General features: G+C 51.2%; 1 protein-coding gene across 8 annotated transcripts in view; it reads left to right on the top strand.

Annotated features, from left to right (window-relative positions):
* meis2a (Meis homeobox 2a) overlaps positions 1 to 15,000 on the top strand; it is a 148,606-nt gene that overhangs the window by 55,877 nt on the left and 77,729 nt on the right. For 4 of the 8 annotated variants that reach the window (XM_063183552.1, XM_063183550.1, XM_063183556.1 and 1 more), the window contains exon 8: positions 5,195 to 5,340. In XM_063183552.1, the coding sequence (XP_063039622.1) occupies positions 5,195 to 5,340 (146 nt within the window). Of the gene's footprint in view, positions 1 to 5,176; positions 5,341 to 15,000 lie in introns of all 8 variants that reach the window. The other 4 variants (XM_063183549.1, XM_063183554.1, XM_063183553.1 and 1 more) reach the window with 2 other exon arrangements.

The following is a 15,000-nucleotide window of genomic DNA, read 5'->3' as shown; positions in this document are numbered from 1 at the left end:
GAAGGAAGGAGACAGAGCGAGCGAGAGAGAGAGAGAGAGAGAGAGAGAGAGAGAGAGGGAGGGTGATGGTGGGAGGAAAGCGGGGTGTCTCTCTCCCACTCCTTCTCTCTCTTCCTCCCTCTCTCTCTCTCTCTCTCCCCCTCTCCTCTGTCTCTTTTTTCGTCCTCCAAGGGCACTGCTTTTTCCAAAAGTGCCCGAGGCTACACTCCAGCACCTCTCCTCCCTCAGGCCTTTCGCCTGCCTCCTAATAGCCTTCCCCCATCTGTGTCACATGGCCAGATGATGGGACTCTTCTCCCCCTCCTTTCTCCACCTTATCCTCCCCTCCCTTCCTCCCTCCCTCTGCTTCTCTCCGTCTGCCTCCCCCCTCTCTCCTTGCCCGCCTCAGTCCTTCTCTCTCTCTCTCTCTTTCTCACTGTCTTCTCCCTTCCTTCCTTTTCTCTCCATTTCCTGATCTCCTTCTCCCTTCCTCTCTCCCTTCCTTCTTTCTCTTTCTCTTTCGTCTTTCTCTCCTCGTCTCTCTCCCTCCTGGTCTTTCTTTTCATTCTCTCTCTCTCTCTCTCTCTCTCTCTCTCTCTCTCTCTCTCTCTCTCTCTCTCTCTCTCTCTCTCTCTCTCTCTCTCTCTCTCTCTCTCTCTCTCTCTCTCTCATCCCTTCTTCTTCTTTTTTTTCTTGGGCAGAGTGCACATTCACACAGGTTAAAATGCCAGAGTTGCCAGGGAACAGTCAGAAGCCATTAGCGCTTGGGACAATTTGCCCCGCAGGCAGGCAGGCAGGCAGCAAGGCAGGCAGCAAGGCAGGCAGGCAGGCAGGCAGGCAGGCAGGCAGAGCTGTGCTCCCTCCCTGGATCATAAGAAAGGAGAGAGAGGGGGAGGATGTAAATCACCAGCAACTCCTTTACATGTAATGAGCTTCAGCAAGTTTTTCATTTTCGCTCTCTCTCTCTCTCTCTTTCTTGTTTTTTCTCTCTATCTCTCCATATCTCTCTCTCTCCCTCTCTCTCTCTCTGTCTTTTTTTTCTCTCTATCTCTCCATATCTCTCTCTCTCCCTCTCTCTCTCTCTGTCTGTCTTGTTCTTTTCTTCTTCTTTTTGTTGTTTTCTTTGTGGGTGGGTGGGGGTGGTGGTCGAGCCTTTGTCTTAGTCTCTCTTTCTCTCTCCTTCGTTCTTGCTCTCTCTCTCTCTCTCTTTCTATTTTTCTATCTCTATCCCTCTCTCTCATTTGATCCAGCTCCATCATTTTTTTTGATTATTTCCACTTCTTTGGTCTAGCCTTCACGAGCTCTGTGTGCCAGTCTGTCCCCGACACACACACGCACACACACACACACACACACACACACACACACACACATGCACACACACACACATTTTGGGCACTTAGTTCACTGAGTGTACACATGCATGTATGCATATATTCCCCATATTAGATGCACGTCTCGCTGATTTGCTCCCATTGTTTATGTTCGTCTGCGTGCACATGCACTGTAAACGTATCTTAGGGGCATAGGCAGAGCGAACGAGAGAGAGATAGAGACAGAGAGAGACAGAGAGAGGCCCAGGGGTCTGGTTTCACCCTGCTGGGGAGACCGATAGCCGGCCTGGGCAGAAAGAGCGAGAGAGGGGACATGGGGGGGGCTTTAGAGTGTGTGGGGGTATGTTGGCCTGGAGGGGGTGGGGGGGTTAGTGGATGGGGGTAATGAAGTGACAGGTCAGTCTGTAAATACGCGCGGGGTCGCCCGGGCCCGGGCCCTGGCCAGGGGGAAGGCTATCGCGTTGCAGTGAAAATGGAAACGTCAATAAAATTAATCTGCCAGCCTTTTGGCCACGGCCACTCAGCCACTGCGCTACACCGCTCACCGCCCTGACCACCCACCCATCCACCCACCGCCGGCCGCTTCTCAGCGATGGCGCTCGCTCTGCTGCCGCTCCGTAGGATGGAACAGGCAACTGCTGTGGCGAACCAGCCGCCCTGGAGGGGGTGGCTAAAAGAGGGGGGGGGGTCAGGGGCCGAGGGGACGGGCGGTGAACAGTGGGAGGAGGATTATGGGAAGACCACAACAACATCAATGTCAACACAACGACACTGGTGTTTAACATCCTCCCCTCACCACAACACCATAGCACGCCACGCTGCCCTATCCTTTCCAAACACACACACGCACCAACGCACGCACGCACGCACACACACACACAAACGCTCTTGACGGATAAAAGAAAACACCACTGACCCTCATAAGACACCCACTTACACACACACACATAAGCACGGGCTCTGGACAGGCCTAAACTCAGCCCCTCCTCCCCTTCTCCTCCAGTGATATTATTATTGAAGTCGAGAAGCTAACAGGAGAATTAGCGCAGCGTCTGGGTCGCGTTTCTCTCTCAGGAAGCTCCGACGCGGTCAGACGGAGGAGCCCACCCCGCGCTCCCAGCGCCCAGTTTATTGTTTTAGGCTTCCCCTGAACATGGGCTTTTACTTAGCGTGGGATTTACGGCATTTGCCCGCTAATGAAGGACTGGTCTACGATTACAACACTCGTAGCCACTCCGCACACTAGCACACTAGCGCTAGCCCTGGTCAGTGCCTGCCCTCGCAGTAAAACACAGTGCTAATTCAACACTTAGAGAGTTGGTTTGACATCTTTTTGAGTGTATTTGGTTCCAGAGTACTCTCCAAGTGTTCAATTGACACTCCATTTTTACTGTGCTAGCCTCAGCCCCAGCCTCAGCCTCAGCCCCAGCTCCAGTCCCAGTGACAGCCCCAGCCCCAGCCCCAGCCCCAGCCCCAGCCCCAGTCCCAGCTCCAGCCCCAGCCCCAGCCCCAGTCCCAGCTCCAGCCTCAGCCCCAGCCTCAGCCTCAGCCCCAGCCCCAGCCCCAGCTCCAGCTCCAGTTCCAGCCCCTTCAGCCCCAGCTCCAGCCCCAGCCCCAGCCTCAGCCTCAGCCCCAGCTCCAGTCCCAGTGACAGCCCCAGCCCCAGTCTCCTGTCCCTGCTGCCCTCAGCCCCCATTCTCGTCTCATTCCCATATTCCCTCATGTCCTTCAGACAGAGGACATGGGAGAGCCTTGGCTCCTTGAACTAACTAGCTGAAAGCCTGTACTTCTCCATTTCCCTCCGTCTCTTTCTCTTACTCTTTTGCCACTCTTTCCTTTCTGTATCTCTTTCTCTCTCTCTGTATCTCTCTCTGTGTTTTCTTTCTTGTGTGTCTCTGCACTAATGATGTGGAAGCAAAAACACAGAAGTGAATAGAAGGGAGAGAAACAAGGAGAGAGGATGGGGGGAGAGAGGGAGAAAAACAAGGGAATAAAAAAGTGGAAAGAGGGCGAAAGAAGAGAAGAGACATGAAGAGTAGAGGAGATGAGGAGAAGAAGGTGTGGGGGGGGGAGGCTAGGCAAGGCTAAGCTAGGCAAGCCCCCCTCTCCTCTTTGTTCCGTCCTTGTACGTATTCTTCATTTATTCTGCATTTGATTACGCCGCCAGTCGGATCCTTCTCCTTTCCGCTCCCCACCCCCTCTTCTTTTAATGTTATTAGTTCAAATATTTATGCGAGATTATGGCTCGTATAGGTGCGGGTGATTGATGCCTCCCCAAAAACAGGGAGACACGCAGGGGCCTGAATTTTCCAGAAACGTCGGGGCCCTGCCATGCTCGGGTGGAGGAGTTTTTCAGATACATAATTTAGATGCCCTCAAGGAAGGCTTTCAAGGCATTTTTGCCCCGGGGCAAGAAAAAATAACTATGACTGTTAAAAGTAAATCATTTTTGCTAATGCACAATTAATGGGACGGAGAAGGAGAGTAGAGAAGGAGAGGAGAGAAGGAGAGGAGAGGAGGCGAGCAGGCGAGCAGGAGAGGAGAGAAGGAGAGTAGAGACGGAGAGTAGAGAAGGAGAAGAGGAGGAGAGCAGGAGAGGAGAGCAAGGGAGAATGGGGAGAACGGAGCAGGGAGCCGTATACGGATAGGAGGAGGGCTTTTGGTGGGGGGGCTCTTTTGTGCGCTTGAAAAGGAGGCGAGCTTTGCCTTGATACGTGTCCGTTTCCTCCCCCGATATCAAAGGCCAGTGGACATTAATGCAGGGGAAGCAGCGCTTGAACTGTCATGCAAATCTGCCAGGCCGTGCAGGAAAAAAGGCAAAAAAGGGTGATTTTTTTAAGGTGAGGGCAGCAGTAGTGGTGGGGGAGTGGTTGTGGTGGTGCACAAGATTATGGGGACTGTTGGTGCAGTGTGTGTGCGTGTGTGTGTGTGTGTGTGTGTGTGTGTGTGTGTGTGTGTGTGTGTGTGTGTGTGTGTGTGTGTGTGTGTGTGTGTGTGTGTGTGTGTGTGTGTGTGTGTGTGTGTGTGTGTTTGAGTGTTTGAGTGTTTGAGTGTGTGTGTGTGTTTTTGGGAAGAGTGAGGTAGATTGACTCGTGTCCATTATGTGCACTGGAGTGCAACAATGAACTAACTCAATCGACTCATATCCCGCAGTAATTCCACACACCCCTACTCAATTGTGTTAGCTCAGTATTCTATAAGGCGTGTGTGTTTGTCTATAGCTGTGTCTATTTACTTTTTTTCGGGTACTTATGAACTCGTTGAGCCTCTCTCAAGCTCTCTTTCTCACTCTGTTTCGTTCTCTTTCTCTCTCTTTCACACTCTCTCTCTCTCTCTCTCTTTCTCTCTCTCTCTCTCTCTCTCTCTCTCTCTCTCTCTCTCTCTCCTCTGCGTCCCTCCTTCTCTCAGCCATGGTCATGTCTCACAAAAGAAGTTGTTCCATTACGTCAAACTGGCAAATCAAATTGAATTAATGGCATAAGCCAGACCCAGCTACTTGAAAGACACTTGAAAACGCTCTCAGTCCTCCACTTCGTGTTGTTTTTTGTATCACGTTTTCGTTTTCCCCCCTCCACATCTATGAGAAAACCAAAAGCCAGAAGAATCACAAACCAAGCCTTTCTGAGCTAATATTGTTTGTGCATGTACATTGTCTCCAATAACCGAAGAATATTGTCCTAATGTACACCAGGCATACCAGCTGCTGGTGCTGCTGCAACAATGTGTTTGTTGTGTTTGCTCTGTTGATTTTTTATTTTTTGTTTTGGTGCTTGAAAGATTCCAGTTGTGTGGGTAGCAGCTTTTCTTGTGCTGTGTGTGTGTGTGTGTACGTGTGTGTGTTTTATGTGTGTCCTGCGTCTAAAGTCCCCTCGTTTCGCCCAGGAGACGGCCTAGACAACAGCGTCGCCTCGCCCGGCACAGGGGACGATGACGACCCGGACAAGGACAAGAAGCGGCAGAAGAAGAGGGGCATCTTCCCCAAGGTCGCCACCAACATCATGCGCGCCTGGCTCTTCCAGCACCTCACGGTGAGTCTCCAACTCTTCATTTTTTGTCCTCTAGATCAGTGTTTCCCAACCAGGGGTACGTGTACCACTAGGGGTACGCGAGCACACTGCAGGGGGTACTTAGAAAATGGAAATTTTAACAAATGCATGGATCATAGTCACACTGGAATAGAAAACAAGCAATGTAAAACCTGAGTTTGGTACAACGAGTCATGGTACAACGAAAAGGCTTGGGGGTACATGAGACAAAAAAGGTTGGGAAACACTGCTCTAGTCTCTGTGTGTCTGTCTATCTGTCTTGTCTGACACGAACCCACACAGCCACATCTAACACACACTCAGTAGGAACAAAACACCTTTTCAGTTAAAAAAAACCTTTTACTTTATCCAAGCTACAGATCAACTGTAACCAACCAGAAGTGTAGATCTTGACACTGACAGCCATTTTTCCAAATAATCAAGCTAAGATGATAGCGAAACTACCATCAATATGGCATGACTTTGAATTTGCACATGCTTTGTGTGGTAGCTTTCTAATCACTTGGTTCACTTTTTAGAAAATAATGAAAAAGAAAATGTATTTATAATAAAAAAAGGCTTACAGAACTTAGTCAAAGAGCTGAAAGCGCTAGTCAAAAACGTGGTGCTTTAAACACGCTTCAAAGCGCAGCAGCTCATGAACAATTGATAGCACTATCTTTTTATACACCAGTCAGGAACAACCCTTTATCAGCGGATGATCATGATCTTGAAAACTCTCAATGGCTTTTTTATGTTTGTACGATCATGATCTTGAAAAGCTGTCTTGATAACCCCCACAAAAAAGCTATCTGCTCTTTCAGTTTTTCATTTCTCAAATGCTTACATTTGAAAGCTAAGAGCATCAAAATATATCCTGTCTGGCACTGAAGGCGGTGGAGGAGGTGTACTGTAGTGTAATGACCTGGCCGCCGCTCCGATACTGTTTGGTTCCTTTCCTCCCTTCGAGGAGGGAAAACATATCACGTCTGACAACTGTACATCCAGAAACCTAAGCCCGCAGACAAGGGGATGTACAGGGGGAAACATTAAGCCACATTAGGCAGTGCTGAATCAACCCGTATCCAGTGTCTCTAAGTGCGGGGGTGGGATGGAGGGGTGGGGGGTTGAAGTGGGGGATGAGCTTTGGATGTTAAAAAACACCTCCCTCTCCTGTCTCTCCCCCCTCTCTGACGCAGACTCAGAAACAGACACAGACACACACACACACACACACACACACACACACACACACACACACACACACACACACACACACACACACACACACACACACACACACACACACACACACACACACACACACACACACACCTCCTCCGTATGTGTATATATGCATCCGTGTGCATGATGTCTCACGCGTGTGTGCTCACACCATGTAGTGTGTGTGAGAGTGTGTATGCATGTACGAATACGAGAGGGGAGGGTCCCTATGATTAGTCATTGGGTCAGGAGTCAGTGAGGAGAGGAAAAGAGAAAGGAGAGGGCCATGCAGCGGGGTGTGTGTGTGTGTGTGTGTGTGTGTGTGTGTGTGTGTGTGTGTGTGTGTGTGTGTGTGTGTGTGTGTGTGTGTGTGTGTGTTTGTGTGTGTGTGTGTGTGTGTGTTACGCTCACTCAGCCATAACTGGGTAGGAGGGGTGTGTGTATGAATGTGTGTGTGTGTGTGCATGTCCATTGTGTCAGCGTGTGTGTATGTGTGTGTTAGGGGGGATGCCGTACAAAAGTAAAGGGTGGGCAGTAGTTGGGGGGTCGTTGTTGGAGTGTCGGAGTGTTGGGGTTGGGCTGGGATGGGGGGTGGATGGGGTCGGTCGTGTTCCATTGCCCTCTCTGATGTCGGGGGCATTCTCAGTGGCCCGAGCCAGGGGTATATTGATCGGGACATGGGGGGTCAGGTTGCAATCGAGGAGGTGGCCGGCCGGCCGAGCTGGACTGAGCTAAGATGGGTTAGGGCTAGGGCTGGGGCGCGCGCGCACACACACACACACACACACACACACACACACACACACACACACACACACACACACACACACACACACACACACACACACACACACACACACACACAGCTTAGCTATGGAGACCAGAGATCAGGAGTAGAAAGCAAGGCAGAGACTAAAACACCAGAGATGGAGAGATGAGAATACAGAGAGCGATATGGAATAAAAGGGGGGGATGCATGCATTGAGGACAAAGAAAGTGTATGAGAGAAGGAGGGGTGGTCATAAAAAGGCATAATGTGAGGCCTCGCAGAGCAGTAAGCTAAATATATAAAGGTAGACACAGAAACAATGAATGGAAAGATTCAGCGCTCCCTTTCTGGAGTCGTTGCTGTTGTCTTATATTACATTTTAATACCCAGCTCTGTTAAACAGGCTGCATCAGCGCAGCACACATGCAGGGAAGATATCTCCTTCATCTCTATCTCTCACACAACAACCACTCCCAGACACACACACACACACACACACACACACACACACACACACACACACACACACACACACACACACACACACACACACACACACACACACACACACACACACACACACACACACACACACACACACACACACAGCCCCAGATGGCAGAAAGCCTACCGTGCCATGTAACAGTTTGTAATGAGCCTATTCCGTCCTGACCTGACTGGGCACCATTCCCTTGAAAGTACTCAGAGAGGGGAGGAGAGAGTAGTGGTGGGGTAGGGCTGGTTAGTAAAGCCTTCCCAGTGATCCATGCTCTTAATACAGTAGGAAGACCAGGTAGCCTTGGCATCCTACCTACACCCAACAAGCATCTTCTGCAAGCGGCTGCAGTACTGTACAGTATCTCCTTCTTGGCCGAGAGGTTCGCATACAACCTGCAAAACAGGCTCCATTTGGGAGGCAAGGGTGTGTGTGAGAGAGAGAGGAGGGGGGAGAAAATGGAAATTGATGCACAAATAAGTATAGCGAGAGAGGGAGAGCAGACCACTGCCTTGTGCTTGTGTGTGGTGAGTGTGTGTGAGAGAAAGAAAGAGGTGGGAGAAAGGGAACATGCAGAGAAAAAAAACCCTCAAATTTAGAGGCCTCCACAGAGCCACCTACCATGGTGGTTATTTTGTTTTACACACACACACACATGCACGCACGCACGCACACACGAACACACGCACGTACACTTAAACACACAGAGAGAAAACCCCACACACACACACTCCTGAACACACACAGAGAAACCCCCACACACACACACGCCTCCTGGTTAATTTACTTGGCTCATACCAAGTAGAAAATTTCTCCCCTTTATTGGGGGATCATTAGGCGTCTTTCCTGGAGACTGGAGGAATGCCCACCGTAGGGCCCCATTCTTAGCACTCACTCTCTGCAGCACGGCAGTCTCCTCCACTCCTCCTCTGCTCTACTCTACTCTACTCTTCTCTCCTCCACTCCTCTACTCCACTCCTCCTCTGCTCTACTCTACTCTACTCCACAACACGCTATACCACACAGCCACACACAGCCTCCTCTCCGTTCCGTTCCGTTCCGTTCCTCTCGTCTGGTCTCCTCTCCTCTCCTCTCCTCTCCTCTCCTCTCCTCTCCTCTCCTCTCCTCTCCTCTCCTCTCCTCTCCTCTCCTCTCCTCCCCTTCCCTCCCCTCCCCTCCCCTCCCCTCCCCTCCCCTCTTCTCCTCTCCTCTCCTTCCTTCCTCTCCTCTGACCTCCTCTCCCCTCCCCTCCTCTCCTCTCCTCTCCTCTCCTCTCCTCTCTTCTCCTCTCCTCCCCTCTCCTCTCCTCTCCTCTCCTCTCCTCTCCTCTCCTCTCCTCTCCTCTCCTCTCCTCTCCTCTCCTCTCCTCTCCTCTCCTCCCCTTCCCTGCCCTCAGCACCTCAACACCTCACCGCTCATTGCACCTTCCCACCCACTCACTTTTGAATTGTTTTAAAATTGCATTGAGAGTGAGAGTGAGAAAGACACTGAGAGAGAGAGAGAGAGAGAGAGAGAGAGAGAGAGAGAGAGAGAGAGAGAGAAAATAAGAGGCAGAGAGAGAACTAAAGACTGAGCAAGAGAGGAGAAGCTGGGCATTTTTATCTCTTTTCATTCCTGTTTTTTTATATAAACTCATAGAATTACAGCTTTCAAGATCCCCACTTTCCTTGTTCTCTAGTGGCTCTCCTGCTTTTAGATGTTTTCTTAAATCTTAATTTGTCTCTTTTGTCGGCAGGGCCATGGTGGGGCTTGTTCGAGCAATAATCCCTCCCTTTTCACCCACCTTTATATAGATTCGCCTAGTAAAAAAAAACAGAAGGCTAATTGAATTATCCCCCCAGTACTCACTTGTACCCCACTACTATACAGCCTCTCTTTTTCACACACACACACGCGCACACACATACACACACACATTCACACACACACATACACGCGCACGCACACACACACACATACACAGAAACACACTTCGCTCTCCTCTCACACGTCCCTCTTTTATTTCAATTTGTGAAGCAAATGCATTTTCTATCGTATTTTGTGTTAGGATGCGTTGGTGGAGGGCCCGAATGCTTTGGCCGTTTGGCCCCTGAATGGCCCTATTGCGGCATTCCGCTCTTGGTCTCATTCATTAGTCTCTGTGCAAAGGGTGCACTGAAAGGGAGCGGTTCACCGCACACACACACACACACACACACTATACACACACACACACTACACACACCACACACCACACACCACACACTACACACTACACACTACACACTACACAGCTCCCTCTTCTCCAGAACAGCAGGGGTTCCTCTACATATGTTCTCAACCTCCAGCTATTGTCACCTATTCTGAAAGGCTCAAAAGGACACCGTACCCCCCTCCCAGAGACACCCCCCCCCCTTCACCCTCCTCTTCTATGCTCCCTAACCCTCCTCTCATCACCTCACCACCTCCTCTTCGCTCCCTTGCACACCGAAAAAAAAAACCAACAACAACACGGGGTCCCAACAGTAGCAATTGTTGGCTCTTGGTTTTGGGGTATAATGCAGAGAAAAAACTGTGCACAGCACCCCGTCCCCCCCATCTTTTATTTTCCTTTGCCCCCTTTTTCCTCTACTTGCCCTGACCTCACACTTTTCCTGGGAGAAATCTCGGAGCGCCTTTCTTCATGAGTTCATTGTTTCATTAGTGCGGGAGGCAAGAAGAAGACCTTGCCTCCTCTATTGGTACCAGAGACCAACCAACAGCACACACAGAAAGCACTGCCTAGTGTGCGTGTGGCTACATGTTATTATGTAGCCCTCTTTGGTATCGCTGCCTGTTTGTGCTCCCCGTCGCGGTGGTTCCCATACACCTCGCCTGACGCTTGACCCAGACCGCCGCCTCGACGCTCCTCCAGTAATTGGCTAGACATAGCCGGGATCGGATCCTTTTTGACCCAATGGCTGGCAACTGGAGGACTGGAGACACTGTTCTCCTCCTCCTCCTCCTCCTCCCTCCCTCCACACGTTTGCTGGATTTCCTGGACGAGCTCCAGGTCCATTAGGAGGAAGGGAAATCCCAGACTGTTGCTATAAGCTTTCGCTATACCACGGGGAGCTTATGTTATCAGAAAGGTAAACTTGCCGTGCGCCGTGCTGTGCGGATTTTTCCTCCCCCCTTCTTTCGCTTTTGCTCGGACCATGGCGAGCGGCTAGTGGTGGTGGTGTAGAGGCGGTGGAGAAGAAGGGAGTAAAAAAAACGGGGGGATGGAATGGAATGAGCAGAGACAGATGGGTGATAAGGGTTTTTTAGGGGTGTTGCGAGGGGGGGGCGCGGGGTTTGGTTGGGGAGGTCGGAGAGTGTGTGAACTCCTCACTCAGCCTTTTGCTGTTTGTGTGTGTGTGTGTGTGTGTGTGTGTGTGTGTGTGTGTGTGTGTGTGTGTGTGTGTGTGTGTGTGTGTGTGTGTGTGTGTGTGTGTGTGCGTGCCTGTTGTATTGAAGGTTGCCTCATCATTTGCTGCAGACAAACCTCCTGGTTCTCCTGGTTCTCTCAATTAGTCTCTTGGCGCCCCCCTGGCCCCCACCCCACCCCACATCACCCCACCCCACCCCACCCCACCGTAGCCCCCGTGCTCGCACTCTGCCAAGGCCGGGGTCGGCCCCGCAATGAAAACAGGAAGCACTCAGATACAAAGATACCTCTCCAGGCCCTCGGCCCGGGCCCTTTCACTGACGCAAGGCTTCAAACGCCAAAGCCAAATAAATAGGCCCCTTTGAGGTGGAGCAGGAGATGGTGGAGGATGTGGTGGAGGTCCAGGGCCCAAGCAGGGTTAGACGAAGCAGCACGGTGCGTTTGAGAAGCACGCAGAGTAGGGTCGACGATAGTGGGATATAGAGAGAGGAGGAAGGAGAGGTAGTAGAGGTAGCTGTGTTGGTGGTGGTGGTAGTAGAGGGGTGGGTGGTAGCATTGAAGGAAGGTAGGCCCTTAGCTTTTTTTTCTTTTTTTCTCTCTCTCTCTCTCCTCTCCAGACATCAAACCTCTCAGGTTTGCCACGAGGCCTCCTCCTGACCAGGCACCAGGGCTGCTTGGGGAGAGGGGGGCCAAGTTGTGAAAGTCCCCAGCCAGGTGTATTGCTCCCTGGGGCTCGTTTAAAAGGAAGTGATATATCCTTAATACTTTTGCTCTTTGAGGAGGAGGAGGCCTTGAAACGAGGGAGAGAGAGAGAGAGAGAGAGAGAGAGAGAGAGAGAGAGAGAGAGAGAGAGAGAGAGAGAGAGAGAGAGAGAGAGAGAGAGAGAGAGAGAGAGAGATATGGAGAAAGAGAGAGAGTCTTATAACACATTAATGTGCACTACTTATGAACAAACGATGAGGTAGCATTATGAGTCCGTAGTGCCCCTGGCTAACAATTAAAGGCCATAGCTTTCACTATCACGCTTTCCGCCAATCAATTTATGACATTACATGCCTGGCAAAAAAGGGCATTACCGAGGTGTGAGAGCTGTGACATTTTTAAAATGCTGTTCTCTCTCCTTGCCAAGTGTCTAAATGAAAATGGGTCGTGTCGTGCTAGCGTCACCCCCACCCCCTCCCCCTCCCTTTGCTTTTTTCTGTGTCATTAGCCAGAGAAAGCGCTAATGTTCATGTAGCAGCACGTGAGGGTTAGCAGAGAGTAGCCTAGCGGTTAGGTGAGGCGAGGCGGGAAGGCAACCAAGCGTAAGTGGCCAGGACGGAGGAGATGGAGGACTGGAAATGGTGCTAGCGGTGGCTGTGGTTGTGCGTGAGGAGAGGAGAGGAGAGGAGAGGAGAGGAGAGGAGAGGAGAGGAGAGCAGAGCAGAGGAGGGGAGAGGAGAGGAGAGGAGAGGAGAGGAGAGGAGAGGGGAGGAGAGGGGGGGTAATGGAGATGATGGTCCGTGAGCTGATGAGCAGCTCTCACCTCAAACATCATTAGCGGCGGCTCAGACACGCCGAGCGAGCGAGGAAGGGAAGAGATGTCAGGTGAACCACATGCAGTTCTGGTGCTCGCCACTTTCAGCACTTGACGCTGATGCTGACGCATTAGTCTCCTTGATAACAGGATGTCAGTGCTAGTTCAGAGTGCCCACAGACCTGAGAGAGCGAGAGAGAGAGAGAGTCAGAGAGGGAGAGAGAGAGACAGAGACAGAGACAGAGACAGAGACAGAGACAGAGACAGATAGAGAGGTGAGCACATCACAGCGTCGCACCAGTAACCTGTAGTTGCGCCCCTGGGATAAATCTGCAGAAATGTGTTAATAATAAGTGTGTGATGAGCAAAACAAACAAACAAACAAACAAACAAACGCCCCTATCATGGAGGGCGTGATGAGGTGTGGCTCACCACACCTATACCCCCCACGCTTTCCCTCCCTCCACCCCCGGATGTTTGCCACCAAAGGCCCAGTAAACAAGCTCGCAGGCTGCCTCAGAAGACACCGCGCTTGTGTGAGTAGACTAAACATTTGCCCTGCTCCGTCCAAGCCCTGTGTGTGTTGGCCTCTAATCTGTGTGTATTGTTCCATCTCTGCACTGCCATTAAGCCAGTGGAGGCACATCTGCTTGTAGTTTGATACACACACGGCTCCTGCTGCCCCGGTCACACTGGCATGGCCCCCCCCTGTTTGGCTGGAGACCGACCTCCAAGACTAGCAGTAGAGTAGATTAAAGTTGAGTATAGTGAATTAGTAACATAATGCAGAAGCAAATTGAGGAGCCCAGCAGCGTTTGCACGTATTATTCGTGCAAATCCCACATCAGCATGTGCACACATTTGCACGTTTTGTATGTATCTCCTCACTCAACCCACGACCCCATTCAGCAAAAATAAAATGTATTACATGCGTTTGTTGGGGATAAAAGTGAGTCCAGATAGACATGCATCAGGCCCATCAGTCAGGCAGGTAGCGCAGACAGGCCATCCCCGTCGTCAGATCTCTCAGTTGCTCCATATTGGACATAACCGCTTTAATAATCCTGCTGCTGTTTCTCGGCATCCTCATGTCACAGTCCCGAAGCTCCTCCTCCTCTTCCTCCACGTAGGTATGTTTTTGTGGAAGTGGAAGTCTCCTCAACTCACTCCTCTGCTTGCTTGTCCGGTCTCCTGTGATGCCTCTGCTCCTGTGGATCCGCACGGCAGAATGTCTCGGGCCTTGCTGTGCTTGGTAATATTCTCAGGCCGTTCCATGGAGCGTTGGTTGGTTTCATTTAGGCCTCAGCGAGGTTGTTTTGTGTGCTTCGTGCCAGTGGGTGGGGGATGGAAGGGGGAGGGGAAAAGGGCAGTGTGTTGGGGGGGGGTATTGGGGTGTAGGAGGATAGAGTAGAGTTTGGTTTGGAGGCTTTTTGCGGAGGGGAAAGGCGCAATGTGCGTGTGTGGAGGGGGGTAGGTCGAGTTGGGTTGGAAGGCTTTTTCTAGGGGGAAAGGGGCAGTGCGTGTGGGGGTAGGGGGTATAGGGTTTGGTTGGAAGGCTTTTTCGGCCCGAGAGGTCAGCAGGGTTCAGGGCTGAAGGAGGCCCACACACTAATCTGTCATGTGCTCGTTTGCCTTCCAGCCTAGAAGTCAGTTCTCCAGTCACCCGTGGCAACCCAGGCGACAGCTCGCCTCAGCCGCCACAGCGCTGTGCTTGTGTGTGTTTATGTGTCTTTGCATGTGTGTGTACCGGTATGTGTTTGCGCGCGCGCGCGCGTGTGTGTGTGTGTGTGTGTGTGTGTGTGTGTGTGTGTGTGTGTGTGTGTGTGTGTGTGTGTGTGTGTGTGTGTGTGTGTGTGTGTGTGTGTGTGTAGTTTGCCCATGTGCATGTTTGTGAGCAAGCCTGTATGTGTGCAGAGTGCCTGTGTGTGAATATGTGAGTGTGTCTGTGTGAGAGTGTGTTTGTGTCAGTGTGTGTGTGTGTGTGTGTGTTTGGCGTATGTGGTATTGTTTATGTTTGTGGCTCTGTGGTAAAAGAGCGTAATTATGTACACACACGTGTTTATGAGTTGGTTATGAGGGGCTTGCTAAGCTGGGCTAATTACCGGCAGCAGCAGCAGAGGAGGTGGAGAGGCAGAGCGAGTGGCTATGCGGCTGTGCGGCTGTGTGTTTTGGGAGTCACTAAACTATTGTGTAATTACGGAGTGAGAGAGAGAGAGAGAGGAAGGGAGAGAGAGGGAGAGAGAGGGAGGGTTGTAGATGGGTAGAGGTAG

The sequence above is a fragment of the Engraulis encrasicolus genome, chromosome 19 (genome assembly GCF_034702125.1).
Source record: "Engraulis encrasicolus isolate BLACKSEA-1 chromosome 19, IST_EnEncr_1.0, whole genome shotgun sequence".
Classification (NCBI taxonomy): Eukaryota; Metazoa; Chordata; class Actinopteri; order Clupeiformes; family Engraulidae; genus Engraulis; species Engraulis encrasicolus.
Note: the sequence above shows the minus strand (reverse complement) of the source record. Positions and strands in the feature narration are given on the sequence as shown.